Here is a 20,077-nt window from a genome sequence, read left to right as displayed (position 1 = left end):
TGAGTAAATGCCAAGTATTTTCTCAGATCCATACTTTGACTTTTTTTCTTAAATAAAATGAGGCTTAACACATATAACCTAGTCTTTTGTTTGGATAATCTTGCTGACTTATATACTTACTATTATTATTTATTCTAATACAGCAAACTGAAAGATCTGTAATAGGTTACACTGAAAAATTAGGGAAAAAAAAAAAAAAAACCTTCCTTAGAGATAATTTAAGTACCAGACGTGGAGTGGATACAGCAATATTCACAAAGAGCACATCAGGAGTTAACAATCTTAGGAAGCGCTTCTTAAAAAATCAAAAGGTAAATTTACTATTTTTTATACAAGGTTTTCTCTGCATATCCCTACATCAATGTGTATACCCCCCACTTCCTTGGTTAGGTGACAATAAAAGAGAAAATAATTTCTGAATATTTATTACACCAATATTTCAATTTTGTGGAAACATGCTAAGAGCACAACAAAGAAAACAGCAGTCTGTAAATGGACCACGTAACGCCACTCCCCTGGTATAGAACTGTAGGTACTTTCTTATGTCTACTCCACAATAGAAGTATTTAAATAAACTTTAAATATCGAGTTATATTTGTGGTAAAAATTTCACTTGACTTTAAAAGAGAAGACTTAATTTGTAAGACAGCACTCTTCCACAGCAAATCAGAGCGTGACTGGCAGCATACATACAGATAACATGAGGAAGTGACTATTTCCCAAAGTAAGTAGCATGGAAGTAGGGGATTATTTATATAAAGACTGTATAACTTAATATACTGAAATATTTACAGAATTACAGACTTCTAAGAAAATCTTTACCCTCATTTCTAAAGAGTATTAATTTGAAGAAACATTTGGCATTAATGCCAAATTATCAATTTGGCATTAATAATAATTACTTACCTATTTCTTGTGCAGAACCAACTGAACAGCTGCAGGTTAACTTGTTTTTATGTATAGTCAGAATAAAAATTTAAAACATCACAAATCTTCAATGAATAATAATTCTCTTGCAAATTTAAGAATTTTACAATAAGATACTCATCCCACTCTAAAAACTTCAGAACATTTATGTGGGATTATTTTCCCTAAAACTAAAAACTGAAACATTAAGAGAAAAAAAATTTAAGTAATCTAGTTAATACCTTTGTTTTTAAAGACAAACAAAATGTTATAAACCTTTAAAAATCTTTTAAGTACTTAGGTTTCTGAAATCAAGCATATTATACGATTTGCTACTTTTTGACTTGAAAAGTAGCAGCACGGAAGATCTCTTAATTGTAGTATTTATACAAATCCTTGAGGAGTCCACAAATTAAATAAAAATTATATCCAACTTTCATCAAAATTTCAGAAATCTTTTTAAAATCTTATATACTATCATTTTAGATGTTTTCTGTATTTGGTAACTACTAAAATGCTTTAAAGATGATGTATAAAGCATTTCTTACCTTTCCTTCCTTCCAACCAAAAATTCTCAAACTTTCTGTGTAAGGCATTTTTTAAAAATATGTAATTTGCATTTCAAAGCCACCTCCAAAAAATAACCAAAAGTTTTAAGTACAAGTTTTAAAAAACAGCATATACCACTGAAAATAAACTACCCTCTTGTTAACTGAAATACTAATAAGTATTTTAAACTTTGTTTAAATAACACACACAACCCTTCCCCACCATATTTTATGTATGGTTTCCACACTGGAGTAGCACTAAAACAAAGGATGGTAACAACAAATAATTCTTTATACTAACTGAAAATATGTATCTCTCATTTATCTTAAAGACATACATTATGAATTTTTTACTGGCATTCTTGAATAAAATTAACAAGGATACTTTTCATCAATTTATTCTCATTTCTCCCTTATATATGAGAATCTAACAAAAGGAAATCTCTCCTATGACTACAAGAGATTTCTGAAACTCCTAAAATATATATTCTTTAGAAAAAAAATTCCTAACCCATTACGCATCTCAATAAGCATATACATTTAAAAAACAATATATTTTATGGCTTATGCTTAATTGTAATGCATGACCAAAGGTCCCAGGGATTGAAAAATCTTAACAGCAGCCAATAGTTTAAATAGTTAAATACTCCTGGCATTCATAATCTCAAAATTTTAAAAGAAAACTATTCACTGCAGTCTTAGAAAAATTTGGAGATAGTTCTATTTTAAAAACATACTCACCACAAAGAGATACAAGGGAGACAAATAAGAAAATAGATTGTGTTATATCTTTGTAAACTTGTTCCATTTCAAAATGTATTCTTTAGGGTAAGGGAAATTTCCTATACAAATGAAACTAAACATTTGTTCCCATTGCTTTGAAAAATATTTACAGTACATAGAACTACAAGCTAAAAGTGTACAACTGCTTATATTGCTGGCCAGTGATATAGATGAACAAGAACGCAAGGTGCTTATTCAATTATCTAAGCATAATTTGTAGAGTGACATTATTGTAGATCAACTATGGAAAAATTTGGAAACATTATTAATGAACACCAGCCCTTGTGTAAACATCACACAAGATGCAAAGGTATTATACATTCACTGTGGTAAAAACTGTACATACGTATTCTGTGCATTGTCAACATTGTAAAATCTACATTGATTTTTTCATCTTTTAAAATTGAGTTGAAAAAAGTCTATTTTTTTCTTTTGCCAAAGAAAAGTGATGTTAATGGACTGATTAGGTTTGTGAAATCACAAAATTCTTTGCTAAGGACTTTTCATCAAGTCTTTTACCGACGTCCTCATGAAGAAAAGCTCACTAAACTTTGAAAGTTTTGAATGGATATTTCCACATCATTGCTGGTTAGCATCATGATATACATAACAATGGTATATGTAATAATAGTCCACAGTAATGTGAAATACAAAACTTTGTTCTGTAAGTCTATTTTGGTCTCAGAGTGAAGTTTGTTTCTTTCATCCAGCCATGTTGTCCCTTATTTGATCAACTCGAAGAGCTAGGTCTCTAAAAGAGGGGCGTTGATTGACATTATTGTTCCAGCATTCCGTCATGATCAAATAAATCTAGAAAAGAGAAAATAAGCCACAATTACAATGAACACAAAGTGCCATCTTTTAATTGGTGGAAGGCATGAATTGAGAAATCCCACTTAATTGTCCTACACAGGCACATGTCATGGTCATGCTTAGGTCCACAGTCCTACGATGATGCTATTTATCCAAGAGCTCAGCAAGTGTCATAAAGTGACCTGAAATCCCTGTGTAAAAAGGAAATAAAATCACCTGATGAATGTGGATAAAAAAATGGGTTTTTTTGGTTACCTCATCTGGGCATCCATCTGGTCTTGGTAATCTTCCATTATTCTTCAGGAGTTCTATCAAATGAAACACAATCATCTGTCCTTGTTTGTCATTGCCAATCATGCGCATAAATTCCTGTAATACAAACCCACTTTTCAATGAGATTTTTTTTGTATATATAATTTGAATCAATTTCCCACCTTCTAGTAAATGTGAAAAATTTTGTATATGTATGTCTTTTATATGTTTGAGACCTTTAAAGGACAAACTATTTTGGGCATCAAAACCTTTCTTTTCAATCATATTTCACAAAAGACAACTGAATGTGGAACGCCTATCATGCCATTTCCATAACTATAATATGCTTGGCACAAATTCCCTGAGAAGGGTCCAAAACAGGTGAACTAAAACATATTTACTTTGGTATTTTTATTGTTGCTTTAACATATCATATTACATTTCAGCTGAAACAAATGTTGACTGTAAAAGAGGACATAATAAAAAGATAACATAGAATGCATATACAAGCATAAATGCAATGGAGAAAAAATATTTGTATGTTAAAAATTCCTAAAAGTAAAGTCTGAACTATAAGCTAGAGAAATGTTTATGAACATATCACTTAGAGAGTTATAAAGCATTCTTATAAGTAGGTAAGAAAAATTATGAATATAAAAATGGGCAAAGCACATGAGATAATGCACACACACATATATAAACTCCAAATATCCAATAAATATGCACTTAATCACACTAATAGGAGAAGTACAAATTAAAATCAAATAAATAAAACTTCTATCAATTTGACCAAACTGCATAATATAATGGTCAATACTGGCAGATGATAAAATGTAAACTCTTATGCACTGTTACTGAGTACAATCTGGTACAATTTTTCTGGAAAGCATTTTGAAATAATCAAAAACCTTTAAGAGAGTTCCTTATCCTTTACCTATAATTATACTTTCATTCTAAGGTGACAAGAGATAAATATTTATACTTAAGGAAATTCACTATGTTCGCTGAAGTATAACTTAAAATTAGACTGAAAAATGGAAAAGAATTGTCCAGAAATTATATTCTTATGATAAAATGCTACCCAGAAGTTAGAAGTTATATTTGTAGAAAACATTTACTAATATAGGTAAAATACCCATGCTATAGAACTTATGAAAAAGCAGAATAGCAAAGTGTACAGTATGACTTTTATTTTATAGAAGAAATATTTTTGATAAAATTTCACTTTCATACATATAATTTTAAAAAGCCTGGAAGAAAACATACAATATAATGGTTATCTTAAGAAGATTAATTAGAGATGATTTTTATTTTCTTTTTCCTGGTTTCCCTATTTAAAAAATTCTAGAACAGGGAAATTTATTTTTAAATGTTTAAATTTTTCAATAATTTCTAGAGTGAATAAATTAGATTTATTAAAAATAACAAAGTATACAACCTCCTCCCTTTTATTTACTTATTTACTAATTTATTTTCCTCTCTAACCTCCTCCCTTTTGAAAATGCAAGTTAACTTAAATGAGTATGTTTAGGATTATTTTGTTGGATGTTGTCTTCCAAATAAGCAATAAGAGGCTCTAAAATGAGTCCTGAGTTTACTATTATTCTTTGGAAAAAGCTTTTCTCACATTAAGAAAAGTCGAAAGTAAAGAGAAAGCACACTAACCGCTGGGGGACTTTTACTCTTCTCAATATACGTGAAAAGTTCATAGAGAACCACTCCAAAGCTCCAAACATCTGAAGCCACAGAAAACTTGCTCTCTGTCAGTGATTCTGGAGCATACCTATAACATACGAAACACATTCATAAGACAGTTACTTGAACTGTAGTAGCATTGTGTGGTGACAGACAGTAGCTACAGCTGTGGTGAGCAGCAAGGAACATACAGACTCCTTGAATCACAGTGTGTACACCTGAAACTAATGTAACATGTACCAGCTACACTTCATTAAAAAAAGTTACTTGATATGCCAACTCTTGATTTTACCTGGAAATCGCTGGACTAAAAAGACAGGCTGTATAGAGAAGAGTTAACATAAGCAGGTCTGAGGCTACCATCCTCAAAAACCTTGTTTGCAATGTTGACAACTGACGGTGCCTGGAAACTTAAGATTTCAGAAGGGTTGCCACAGTTCCTACGTGAGAAGAGTGCTCACTGGGCCTAACCAATATGGTCTATACTGAACACCTGCTTTCTTTCAGGGAGTCTGGAATTTTGGTACATGCCAGGCAGAGAATGAGTTGTCACGTTCTCTGGGGGAACTGAACGTGTCCCGAGTGACTTTTCTGGGAGAGGACTCTTGGAAGCTTTGTGCTCAGTTTCCTCTAGGTTCTGCCCCAAATGGCTTTTCCCTTTACTGATTCTGCTACCTATCCTTTCTCTGAAATGAATCATAGCCCCGAGTGTGACTGTATGCTGACCCCTGTGAGTCCTCCCAGTGAATCATCAAACCCAAGTGTCACAGGTCTTGGGAACCTCCGGCACACTAAGATAACTCAAATCCAAAAAATCTATTATAAGTAACACCAAAGTTAACTGCAAAGTACCTTCCAGGAACTGGGGGGGTGGGTGGTGGAGGGGGGCGGGGAAGCTGCTCTTTGCAAGTTAATAATTTAATTTAAAAGTTTTAAATGAATTGAGCTAATAAGTCTCCTGGGAGGGGGAAAAATGGCTTCTAAACTGGAACAAGACCTAAATCCATAATGATAAAAGAAAGAACTTGTTAATCAGAAGGAGGGCGATTATGACAGGAAATGCAAAAATGTAAACTCACAGGGGAAAATGGTGTCATTATCTACTCAAGTATCAACATTATCCAAGGGAGGACTTTGGCTAATGGACTGTGAGTATCATGGTCCCACTGCTGAGTTTATCCTTATTACAGAGGACAGTGACAAAGATCTGTTTAAGACTAATGAGATTAAATATATGAATTACATAAAATCAATCTCTCCTTCAAAATCCAATTTAAGTTTCCTCACTTCCACAGACCTTTCTCTGCTACTTAAGGTCTTAATGACCTCATGCTATTGAATTTCTATAACATTTATTGTCCATACTATAGTTAGGCTATTTTTTTACATTTAGTTTCAAAAAATTTTTCACATAGTTATTTTTAAATGTATAATAGTTTTATCTCACAAATGGAATAAACCTTCTTAAAGACATTCCCCCAAAGCTTGCAAAACAGTCTCTTCCTTTGATTTTAATGAAAGCAACGTCTACAATTTCCCCCCTCATCTCCAAGGCTGGTTTTCTCTCTCCCATGTAAGGATAAATACAAATCAAAAAAGAAAAAAAAAATTCTCCCTGATGAAAATGAGGAAAAAGACTCTTCCTCCTCTTTTTTCTTAGAGCATTTACTTTAGAAAACTTAATTCTTTGTCTCTTTGAAATGTATGTAAAGATTTTTTTAAGTTTTTGCTTAAAAGACTCTTGCCAGCTTTATGATGCCAGAATGTCTTTCTCAAGAACCTGGGAACCACCTTTCCAGAACAAGTAGCACCTTGACCTCCCAGTTTTTGTGGGATGTAAGAGTTTAACTTCTGGCAGGTGCCTCCTCCCAAGTTGCAAAAATATCTCCTATCATAAAGATATGAGAAGTTTGTTTTTCCTATGGATAATGCCAATTAGCCAATGCAGATGGTCACTCTAATTACCAAGTGAACTTAGAATAAATTATGTGTGACAAAGCATGCCGCCAAGTCCTCTTACTTGAGGAATGGCTACTGTTTATCTTGAGAACATTATGTAATGGGTTGAATCTGGCCGTATAAAAAAAGTAAGCTTTCTTTCTGTCTTTGCAATCTCTTAGCAGGTTGCTTATGATGCCATGACTTCAGGATTAAAGCTTATTCAGTAATAAAATTTTTCTTTCTGTCTTTGTGCAGAGGTTTTCTGGGTTCGGAGGAGATTTCATTTTTAACTATATTTCCCTAACACTTTCCCTTTTCTCCATCTTTTAAATTTGGGTTTTCCAAGGTCCCATCATCAGAGCTTTACCTTTTTGTCAAACACTTTCTATTAGATAGTATTCATTCACCTATATACTAACATCTCCTAAACTTATAACTGTATCTTGACCTTTTTTTGTGTGCTTTGACTTACTGAACATTTGCATATTAAATAAAGTTGTGGCAAAGAGAATTCCATCCTCTTTTTCCACAACTGGCTGGTTATTTTACTTTCCCTATATGATGAATGGCATCAACAATCTATCTTACTCCCCAGGTAGAAATCTAAAGAATTATTTTTGACTCATCTTTCAATCCAATAGCTAATGAGCCATCAAGTGCCTTTAGAATATATCTTAAAAATATATCAAATCAGGGGCGTCTGAGTGGCTCAGTGGGTTAAGCCTCTGCCTTCGGCTCAGGTCATGATCTCGGGGTCCTGGGATCGAGCCCTGCATCAGGCTCTCTGCTCAGCAGGGAGCCTGCTTCTCCCTCTCTCTCTGCCTGCCTCTCTGCCTACTTGTGGTCTCTGTCTGTCAAATAAATACATAAAATCTTAAAAAAAATATATATATATATATATATATATATATATATATATATCAATCAAATCAGTCTCCTAACCCAATACCACTGTTACAATCTAGGGTCAGATCCTTATCACATGTATTGTACAGAGGTCTTCAAACCAGGTGAAGAGTAACCCCAGGTATTTATAAAGATTTTCCAAGGGACACTCTACAGCAAGAATAGTATAAGGATCCTCCATGAGTCCCAGAGCCTGCTTCAATAATTATTTTATCAGAAGCATTTTTCTTTCAGTTCTTCTTAATACCAACCTTAGGACATGCTGGAACATGTTAGCTTAAAACAAAGAGCACTTTTGAGCAAGAAAAGCAATATAGATAACAAGGATTCTTTGAAATGAAATTATAATTGTTTAAAAGATATGGCTAGGGGCACCTGGGTGGCTCAGTCAGTTAAGCATCTACCTTCAGCTCAGGTCATGATCTCAGGGTCCTGGGATCGAGCCCTACATCGGGCTCCCTGCTCAGTGGGAAGTCAGCTTTTCCTTCTTCCTCTATCCCTCTGCCTCACCCCTGCTCATGCTCTTTCAAATAAATACATATTTTTACAAAAATGGCATGATGGCTAATCCCATGGATAAAAATTATATGCATTCCCTTTCAATACTTCAGATTTAGTGTTTGTTACTCAATTAATCAGTTAAATCCTATTTTTTAAAAAAGACTTTTATTTATTTATTTGACAGCAAGAGACACAGCGAGAAAGGGAACACAAGCAGGGGGAGTGGGAGAGGGTGAAGCAGGCTTCCCACTGCGCAGGGAGCCCGATGAGGGGCTTGATCCCAGGACCCTGAGATCATGACCTGAACCAAAGGCAGACACTTAATGACTAAGCCATCCAGGCACCCAAAACCTATTTTTTTTTTTAAAAAGTAGGCTCCATACCCAGTGTAGAGCCCAGCATGGGGCTTGAACTCACAACCTCGAGATCAGGACCTGAAATGAACTGAGATCAAGAGTCAGATGCTTAACTGACTGAGCCACAGCAGTGCCCCCAGTTAAAACCTGTTTTATCAATTCATATTCTGAAATATTTACACAAAATTTAGTCAGCTTAATTACATTATATAAAAAATTTAATACTTCCTAATATAAATATAAAACTATATGCCAACTGTACATGACTAGTCTTTAGCAGTAGATAGCTTTCTTTTCCATTAAATACACAGGAAAATTAAAAAAAAATACACAGGAAAATTTTGATCACAATAAAAATGTTACTTCTGATTTTTATACTAACTTCTTATTTAATAGTTCTCCAAAGTAAAATATCAGAGTTTGATACATACCTCTCCCCAACACATTTACTGAAGAATAATAGATCTTTTACCATATACTTTATTACATACATTATAATCTTAGTACATTTTATTCTGTATTGTTTATTACAAACTAAGTAATGAGAAATGATTTATATAACAATATAAAATTAATTATACTAGATACCTATCATCTGAAGTTTATCTTGACTGTCCTTGTGATTTCCAGATATTCAGAGAGAAATACAGGCCCAAAGCTTATATAATTTAGGAGCTTTCTTTATAACAAAAAATATAAAATTAGGCATGAAACTAAATATTTAAAATTAGAAAAGAAGTAATCTTGAAAGAAAGGTACTCTGGCATATATGCTTTGTTATAAACATGCCTCTGTACATGTACTCTGCAATTTATTTTATTTTATTTATTTATTTTTTATTTATTTATTTATTTTTAAAAGATTTTATTTATTTGCCAGAGAGAAGAGGGAGAGAGAGTGAGCACAGGCAGACAGAATGGCAGGGAGAAGCAGAGGGAGAAGCAGGCTCCCCGCAGAGCAAGGAGCCCGATGCAGGACTCGATCCCAGGACACTGGGATCATGACCCGAGCTGAAGGCAGCCGCCCAACCAACTGAGCCACCCAGGCGTCCCCTAATTTTAATTTTATAATTTCACAATAACTTACTTTAATTGAAACATGATGTCAGACTTTTGAAAAACTTTTGGTATATATCCCAGACACTGAGAAAAGGAATGACTCTAATGATTTCTCTTTTGAAAGTCAAGTGGTTTAATTCTTTGTTTTCAAAAAAATTAAAAAAGAATGGATCTAATGAAATTGCCAGCTAACAGATAAACTTTAATGGTACATCACTATGTACTTTTTTACTACCTATATCAGAAAGATTCATAGAAATGAATATTCTTATAACAAAACTCCTTCCATTCCTATCTATTTATTTACACAAACAAGTTTTCCCCTTCCTCATGGAATGCCTTTCCTCTTCTCTACCTGGTAACTATTAACCAATAGTTGAAATTTCATTTCTTTTTTAAAAAAAATTTATATATATATATATATATATATATATATATATATATATATATGTTTTTACAGACAGAGAGTGAGTGAGCAAGAGAGAGAGCACAAGCTGTAGGAGGGGCAGAGAGAAAGGGAGAAGCAGACTCCCTGCTGAGCAGGAAGCCTGATGGAGGGCTCTATCCCAGGACCCCAGGATCATGATCTAAGCCAAAGGCAGCCACTTAACCCATTGAGCCACCCAGGCACCCCTGAAATATCATTTCTTAGTTGAGCTTTTCTCTGATTAATTTAAACCCTCAGCAGAATTATTTGCGTTCTTATGTTTCCCCATCATCTTCTTCATTCTTCCACATATATACTACGTTACAATGATTTGACCATAGGTTTGATTTTTTCCTAAACTATGAGCTCTTAAAGGGAAGGGATAATGCATAGTGGACCTGGCAGTTGAATATGCCTGCCACATAAAACTTTTCTTTTTAGTCTGGCCTTCCTAGTATCTGGGCACAGTTTTTTTTGTTTTTTGTTTTTTCCTTCTTCCTGATATTGACCCTACCTTCATATCCCAAGTTCCTTCTATGGTGTTTGGAACACCATACAGTACCTTAAGTAGGTTCTTAAGAAGTATTTATTAAAGTATATTCATTAAGCATGCCTAAATCACTGGAAATTCATATAACTAGGCTTTACGGATTTCTTAATTCTATGAAATTCATAACTATGAATTTCTTAATTATATTTAATTCCATTTAACTTCTTTTATTCCTCATTCTGGAAAAAAAGAATGAAATTCATGTATCACTGGGTATCTAACCTAAGTAGATAGTTAAGTTTAGATGAGTCTTATATTCTGTATTTTATATTTCACTTATACCCTAAAAATAATTTGGCTCCATAGCTCAGGGGTTAGAGCACTGGTCTTGTAAAAATAATTAGATGGTGGTAATGCTATTGATTATCACCCAAGCTGTTCCTTAAAAGTGTTTTTACTATTATGAAAAATTTCAAACATACAGAAATTAGAGAACAATAAACACCCATGTACACGTCATTTAGTTAAATTCATTGCCTGCCTTGCTTTATAGACTTATTCCCCATCTCCAGTCCCACTGGATTTATAGGAAGTGAATTTTGGACACAACAGTATTTCAAATATGATTATTGTATATTCATGGGCATTTTTTTAGTTGTTGATGTTCAATAACAGTTTCCTTTCCAGAAGAAAGTATACTATATGTCAGAGTTAATTAAATAGTACTACAATTTCAGGGATAATAAAGATTTGGGGAAGAAAAACTTAAAAAAAAAAAAGATAAGTGCTTTTCTTTAAAATATCCACAATGCCATTATATATTACTCTTCTATGTAAATAATCCATTTGTTCTATTTTTTTATTGTGTTATATTAGTCACCATACAGTACATCATTAATTTTTGACGTAGTGTTCCATGATTCATTGTTTGGGTATAATTTGTTTTAAATCACTTGTGCTTTCTTATCTAATTTTCTTCCAGATTAACAGTTTATAATAGCTGGGGTGAGTTGTAAAACTTACAGATACAAAATAAATGAAGATAACTAACCAGGGCGCCTGGGTGGCTCAGTCATTAAACATCTGCCTTCAGCTCAAGTCATGATACCAGGGTCCTGAAATTGAGTCCTATACGGGGCTCCTGGCTCAGCAAGGAGTCTGTTTCTCCCTCTACCCTTCCCCCCCCCACTCGTGATCTCTCTCTCATTTGAATAAAATCTTAAAAAAAAAAAAAGATAACCAACATATATGGATCATCAATGAACTTAGTAGCTAACTGAATAATCTATATGTTTCTAATAATACTGATGAATCACACAAATATTTATATATTGACAGTTATATTGTTTATATTAGTAATTCTAACTTTTAAGTCAGAAATCCAAAATGTTAATAAAATATACTTAATTAAAATATACAAAACATAGCCCTTAACAGTATCATCTGATTTAAACAACATAATTTAAGAAGTATTATTTCAGATGAAAAAACCAGAATTAAAGCCTATTTGGGATATATCCCAAATTTAAACATTTAAATATAATTTCAGCAATTCATTCCTATAAAACAAATGTACCATAAATGAACTAAGACATAAAAAAGAAGACTATGCATCACAGCACAAAGCAATAAAACAACAATGCATACCACATAAAAAATTAGGTTTGTATGTTCCTTGCAACTCATAATTTTAACTCAAGATCAAAAATTACCTTTAGCTTCAAATTGTTATAAAATGTTCCTTTAATGACAGACTAAATCACCACCATGGTTAATAAAGCTTAAAAGCACAAATTCTGAAAACAGACTCTCTGGATTTGAGTCCTAATTTTACCATTTATTGGTCATATGACCATGAGCAAGCTATTTCATCTGTCTGTACTTCAGTTTCCTCATACTCAACATAGAGATAATAATACATCTTCTCCAAGGGTAGTTATAAAGATTAGATGAGATAATCCATGAAATGCATTTAGCCCAATGTAAGCAGGAAAAAATTTTGCTATCATTAGAAATATATAAGTGATGAACTACTAATACTAATAACAACAAAGTTTGAAGTTTGTGCTCTAAAATTTTACTTTATTATACTAAAATATACTCACCAGAATATGGGACTTTCACCAGGTTCTTTCACTTTGTAGTATTCTTTGTCTTGTGGCAAGACTTTGGTTAACCCAAAATCTCCAATTTTTACCCTGTTTTCATTTTCCACCAATATATTCCTTGTTGCCAGATCCCTGTGGATATATCTTTTTGTACCAAGATACTCCATGCCCTATGGATAAAATAATATTCTTATTTCAGCTAAGTTTTATAAATGCAAACAACTTAAATGGGTCTTTCCTCGATCTATCTACCTAGACTTCCTTAATCATCTAAGAAAAACTCTAGAGGACTTTGTAACAATTACTTCAGCATGTTCTTTTTTTTTTTTCCAATTTATTTATTTTCAGAAAAACATTATTCATTATTTTTTCACCACACCCAGTGCTCCATGCAAGCCATGCCCTCTATAATACCCACCACCTGGTACCCCAACCTCCCACGCCCCCGCCACTTCAAACCCCTCAGATTGTTTTTCAGAGTCCATAGAACAGCATGTTCTTTTTATTTACAACAAGTAGCCAGGATATTATATACCTTGCATATCTGAGATGTATACTGCAGAAGTTTTTTATGATCTATCCGTTCTTTATGTTTTTGGAGATAGTCTCGTAAACTTCCATATGGTAAATATTCCATAATTAATCTTAGATTACGCCGACCTTTTAACACACAAATGAGAACACAATGTTTTACTGTGTCATATTTCACTGATAAAATATTAGAAAACAAACATACATAAATGACTTAAAGATATATATAAACTCTAAGATGACAAAACTTGATCATAAATTAAGTGATGTAGTAGTTAAGAACACAGGCTTTTTCAATCAAAAAGTTTTAAAAAGAAGCTTAAAATATAGTTATGGTTTAACCTTGTGTAACCCATTATGCGAACCCAGGTAAGCTGATGAGAAAATTTCCTTTCTCCTTATCTGTACCGAACAAAAAGTATTTAATTTTAAAAATATTTTCAAACAAAAAGTGAGCAAAGACAATTTATTTAAAAATGATAGTTTCTCAGTAAGCTTAAGCAAGCATGGTAACCACCATCCTCAGTGAAAAGAAGGATTAACCAAGAAGTCAAAGACTTCCTGTAGTTCTAGCCCAGCACATCCAGGCACAATCTAGAGTCACATGAACGCTTCTCTCCTTGGGCACTGGCAGAGGAGAAGTCCAGATCTTGAGACATTTTATGTTTCCATTACCCAGGATGCCAAGGACATACCTTGAGTTCAAACTAGGTTTCAATGGGCAACATACCAGCACTGTAGCACACTCCCTTGTACTTCACAATGTTGTCATGCTGCAGGGATTTCAGGATTTCAATCTCCCTCTCAAAGTCTCTCAGGTGCTCCTCAGTACTGTGCTGGAGCTTCTTCACAGCCACCACCTCCCCAGTGTTGTCCTGCAGGGGGTCATACCGGCACATCTCCACGCTGCCAAAATTACCCTAAACAACATATCACAGTAGGATAGAGACCTCAAGTCTTCTAGACAAATTACGAATAAATTCAAATTATATAGACAATTCAGTATACAGTAGCTAGAATTAGCAGATGTATTTCTAAGCTTACATTAGGCAACTTTTAGGATAAGAAAAGGAAATAATATTTCAACAGGTAGGCAGTAAATCTATAAATTTAATTTCTTCCAAAGAAATTACAGGCTGAAATACAAACAACTTCAAAAAGGCATTTAAACAAATCATGAACATGAATTATTAAGATAAGCCAAGAGATGGGACGCCTGGGTGGCTCAGCCGGTTAAGCCGCTACCTTCGCCTCAGTTCATGATCCCAGGGTCCTGGGATCGAGTCCCACATTGGGTTCCTTGCTCAGTGGGGAGCCTGCCTCTATCTCTGCCTCTGCCTGCTTGTGCTCTCTGTCTCTCTCTGACAAATATATAAATTTTTTTAAAAATTAAAAAAAAAAAAAAGATAAGCCAAGAGACACGTCAGGGAATTCCTAAATCTCTATCACTAACTCCCATGGAGATCTTTGCTGCTTCACAATATACCCTTTGATATCACTGACAATGAGCTGGATGGAACGAGGAAGGGTCTATTAAGGACTGAATGTCTGTGTTCCCCCCAAATTCCTGTGAGAAAACCTTAACCCCCCAAGAGAGTATATTTGAAGACAAGGCCAGTGAATACATGATGTTAAATGAGATCATAAAGGTGAGGCTGGTGCCTTTATAAAAAGAGGAAAGACACCAGATCTCTCTGCCATGTGAAGACACAGCCAAGAAGGCAGTCATATGGAAGCCAAGAAGAGAAACCTCACTAGAAACTAAACCCTGCCAGCACCTTAATCTTAGGCTTTCAGCCTCCAGAACTGCAAGAAATTGTTGTTCCAAGCCCCCAGCGATGGTATTTTGTTATGGCAACCTGAGCAGACTAGTACAAGGTTGATTTATCTGCTCAAGGAAAGGAGAAATTTTAGGGCACCTGGGCAGCTCAGTGAGTTAAGCGTCTGCCTTCGGCTCAGGCCACAATCTCAGGTCCTGGGATGGATCCACTTCTCCCTTTCACTCTCCCTCTGGGCCCTCCCCACTCCTTCTCTCAATAAATAAACGAAATCTTAAAAAAAAAAAATGAAGAAGAAGAAGATATTTTTAGCCTATCAGGATGTTTCCAAAAATTTTTAAAGGTCAATCCTTAACAAAATCAACTCTCTTTATTTAAGACTTACTGTCTAGATAGAATTGGTAGGTTGATACATAACATTTAAAATTAAGTATTAGTTTTTTGCATTAATCCAATTAGTATATTATGGCATTACTGCTTTTCTACAATAAAACAATGTAGTCCTTGAGCTACAAGATGCTAAGTGACTATATTTCCAGTTATATATGTAAAAGTCAAAAACAAAAACTAGGGGCTCTTGGGTGGCTCAGTCAGATAAGCATCTGCCTCTGGCTCAGGTCATGATCCTGGGATCCTGGGATCCTGGGATCAAGCCCCGCATCAGGTTCTCGGCTCAGCAGGGAGCCTGCTTTCCCCTCTCCCTCTGCTTGCAGCTCCCCTTGCTTGTGTGCTTTCTCTGTCAAATAAATAAATTAAGGGCGCCTGGGTGGCTGGCTCAGTGGGTTAAGCCTCTGCCTTCGGCTCAGGTCGTGATCTCAGGGTCCTGAGATCAAGTCCTGCATCGGGCTCTCTGCTTGGCGGGGAGCCTGCTTCCTCCTCTCTCTCTCTCTGCCTGTCTCTCTGCCTGCTTGGTCTCTCTCTCTCTCTGTCAAATAAATAAATAAATAAATCTTCAATGATTAATTAATTAATTAATTAAGATCTTAAAAAAAAAAAAACACAACAAAATAAAAACTAGACCATATATTAGTCTCTTATTACAAAGACCACACAGTAAAATGGATAAGACCTGGGACTCTGGAGTCTGATGACTGGGGCTAGAATCTTGTCCACCATTTACTCTCTTTGGGACCTTGGGCAAGTCACTTCTCTCTGTAATACCAGCTACCCCACCTTAAAATGGAGGATAATAAATACCTATTTCATATTGCCTTACTAAGAAATTATTCTAAAATACATTTTTAAAAACACAGGCAGGAAATAACAGAGTTTTATATTCTTTCCCCCTACTTAACAATATGCTCATAAAATTTATTTTCCAATGCCACTGTGTATTTCTTGAAAATGTGATTTTTAATTACTGTATATTATGAATGTATTGATTTTTTAAATTGAAAATAGAAATATATATAGTTAAGAGAAGTTTTAAAAATGAATTCATATCATTTCAATGATATTCATAAATACCTGTGTATATCTCTAATAAGGATACTCTTCTTATAAGCAAAATTAGTAGTTCAAAGGATACAGACATTTCAAAGGCCCCTGATACCTGCTGCAGCAGAATTTCTCTTAAAAGGGACACTGATTTAAGTTCTAATAGCAGTGGAAAAAATGTCAATTTTATCATATTCCTGACAACACTAAACACTGTAAGTTTTCTAAATCTTTGTCACATTGATAGTCAGAAATCAATCTCACCATTTTAATTTGGAATGCCTCTATTTTCTTTTGGAAGAAGATAAAAGCAAACACTGAGAGTAAAGAAATAGATTAAGGACAGGAAACCAGAAGGGAATGAAAATGTTTGGAATGGGCACCACAGGAGAAATCAAATCAGGGAGAATAAAAGAACTACCAATAAAAGAGTCCTAAGTACCAGCCAATGTTGGAAATCAATTTGCGATGGAGACAATAAACATTTATATCTGACTTGTTCTCACAGTGTTTGAGAGATGAACACTGGAAAAAAGTAATTGAGAATTTTATTGTTCCTATACAAGGAAACAACAGGAAAAGTAAAACAGATCATCAAGGGAGGGAAGGTGACAGAACCATGAATACTAGTAGAAACAGAGTTTAAATGGACTACCAGGAGGTTTACCTAGTGTAGAAAAGGAGAGCTGAATCTAGATGGTAGCTAACAGGCTTCAGGAAGAAGAAAGGGTCAAAGACACTGGCAATAACAGAGATATCAAGGAAGGATTTGTGTTGGGGAGAAACTAAAGATACAAAGTTATACTCAGAAAGGGAGATTTCAGGGTCTGATATTCTGTAAGAAAATTACTATAAGGGATTACAGAATTCAAAGTGCACTCATTCAGCAGAGACACAGATCTGAGGTAGAGAGGTTGAGGAATTTAAAAAGGGTATTGAATTGGTGCCCAAAATAATGGCAGAGGCAAGGTGAAAATGAAAATAGTGTATACCAAAAGTACTCAAGGAATGTGGAGCATCAACCAAGATGCTGGCCAATGATGAGGAGGGAATAATAACCATATTCACATGGGACTAAAAATGATACCTGATAGTCTGATGTTTGAAAAGTAGTAGCAGCAAGGTCCAGATCTGTGTGCCCCAGATCTGGACCATGGAGGAATAGGGAATAAAGAGGATTTTTTAAAAAATTATGTTTTAACTGAGGTGAAGAGTAAAGAATATAAGTATATGAGGGCACAAGTATAAAGTAAGATTACAAAATTACTCACTTTAGAATTCAAGTAGCAGAAGAAAGGTTTTGCAATATTTTCTTAGCTCCCTTTATGAGTATTAAATTAAAATAACTTGTTATTTCTGTTGTATTTTTTTAATACAGAAATAATTTTAAGTACAAATCCCTCCTTTGAATATTTTTGCCATGCTGCTAATTGAAAAGAATAAAGAAACACAGTATACCAAGAGCTGTGTTTTTATAAAACGAAAAGGGGACACACGGGCACTTTTGTAGGGATGGCATTTTGGATTTAGATTCAATAAGGCAATACAAATAGCTAGACAGTCCATGAACATATCAATTTTTTCAAATAAGTGAAGATGAAATTAATATTACAGTATTAAATGCAGCTAGGAAATAGCCATATTAAAATAGGTACCACTAACTAAAGATCATACTATTTCCCCTTCATTTTCTACAAACGGAACTAGTGAGAAATATATTTTGAAAATGCCATCCTTTGGGGCGCCTGGGTGGCTTAGCTGGTTAAGTGACTGTCTTTGGCTCAGGTCATGATCCCAGGCTCCTGAGATCAAGGCCATATTGGGTTCCTTGCTCAGTGAGAAACCTGCTTCTCCCTTTCCCTCTGCTGCTCTGCCTGTGCTCTCTCTCTCTCTCTATCAAATAAATAAACAAAATAAAAAAAAAAATGCCATCCTGAAAGTCTCCATGATTTACATTATTTTTAAAATAATGTTAAATCCAAAGAACTATGTAAAAAACTAAAAATGTTGAAAAGCAAAAGGAAATAAGTCAAAGCTGCAATAATGCAGAATGTTGTAAATATAGTATATATATTTTTTATTTATTTATTTATTTATTTATTTTGTAAATATAGTATATTCACTTTTAGAATTATGTTTCAAAGAATGCTCAACATCACTAGGCATCAGGGAAATACAACTCAAAACAACAATGAGATACCACTCCAGTCTATGAGAAAGCACATTAACATTTAATAAAGAATAAAGGGGTAATTATGAAGAATAAGGAATTCTCTAAAAAAAGAAGCATACCCCAATAATGCCTCTGATACTCCTGAAAATAATTTAATAATATTCTTGTATAAATAAGTAGACTACAATTTATTGTGGAACTGTTTAACTTAGGAATACTTTCTGGATAATTTTAATTATCCAGATTACTGATTACTGAATAACACCACAGTGTTGCACCCTCTTTTTAAAAAATTCTTAAAATAACCAAAATAAGGGGGGTGGGAGGTTGGGGTACCAGGTGGTGGGTATTATAGAGGGCACAGCTTGCATGGAGCACTGGGTGTGGTGAAAAAATAATGAATACTGTTTTTCTGAAAATAAATAAATTGGGAAAAAAAAAAAAAAAAACAAAAACAAAATAAGGACTATGTTAGTAGAATTTTACATGTAAAAGCAACTTGTAATTAGAAAATTATGCAATACCTCAATATTTGAATAGTTCATAAATATACATGAAATTACAGTATTGACATTTCTACCAATTCACATAATATGAAAATTTTAGAAATTGTGATCAGTATGAAATTTAAATACAGTATGTACTTATCACACTGTTCTCTAATTATTAGTTGCGATCCACCTCCTCTGTAAACTCTCCTAAGGCAATTACTATATCCCATATCCACAATGACCAGCAGAGCACCTCACATTTTATAAGAACTCAGCATTTATACATAAAAGCCACATCATTTCAGGGGAGAAACCCAAAAATCTAGAAGTAATTCAGATCCTCTCAAAGATGTCTTATTTCTAGACTGCCCTTTAATGTTCGTCCGCTGGTTTAAAAAGTCTGACTCCTGAAGTGAAGGAATCCACTTTGGATGTTGGAATCTGAAATGTCCTTTTTTTTTCCCCTAGAAAATGGTCTTAATCAAACAAATGTTCATATACTCATGTTCATATTAATAGCTGGGAAAATATAAAAGTATAAGAATTAAGATGCTTATTAAAAAATCAACTGAAGATAATGAAATTTCACTTTAGATTGTTCCCTTTACTTCAGGTAAGTTGAATTTTATTTTCTAGAACTTTCTGTAGAGTCTACCAAAAAAGATCTCTAGGATATATAATACACAGTAAGGCCAGATCTAAGGATGACAGAAATTAAATGGCTTGTTCAGAATAACAGAAAATAATTTTAAGGTTTTCGTGATTTTGTGATGACTAGTGACTATGGTTACTAGTCTAATGATGAGTGTTTCTGGTCATGAAAATATCTGCATTAATTAACAATAAATCAAGATTTATTCAACAATAAACCCATGAATAAGTC

At 33.9% G+C, this 20,077-nt stretch overlaps 1 protein-coding gene across 1 annotated transcript in view; it reads right to left on the bottom strand.

The window, feature by feature from the left end:
* Positions 1–409: 409 nt before the first annotated feature.
* The window catches only part of JAK2 (Janus kinase 2), a 127,595-nt gene continuing 107,927 nt past the window's right edge, over positions 410–20,077 (bottom strand). The window contains exons 20-25 of the mRNA XM_044265992.1: positions 14,046–14,235; positions 13,320–13,444; positions 12,782–12,954; positions 4,968–5,085; positions 3,306–3,419; positions 410–3,047 (exon numbers count right to left, since the gene is read on the bottom strand). Of these exons, the coding sequence (XP_044121927.1) occupies positions 2,940–3,047; positions 3,306–3,419; positions 4,968–5,085; positions 12,782–12,954; positions 13,320–13,444; positions 14,046–14,235 (828 nt within the window). The 3' untranslated portion in view covers positions 410–2,939. The remainder of the gene's footprint in view (positions 3,048–3,305; positions 3,420–4,967; positions 5,086–12,781; positions 12,955–13,319; positions 13,445–14,045; positions 14,236–20,077) is intronic.

Source organism: Neovison vison, chromosome 9, assembly GCF_020171115.1.
Source record: "Neovison vison isolate M4711 chromosome 9, ASM_NN_V1, whole genome shotgun sequence".
Taxonomy (NCBI): Eukaryota; Metazoa; Chordata; class Mammalia; order Carnivora; family Mustelidae; genus Neogale; species Neogale vison.
Note: the sequence above shows the minus strand (reverse complement) of the source record. Positions and strands in the feature narration are given on the sequence as shown.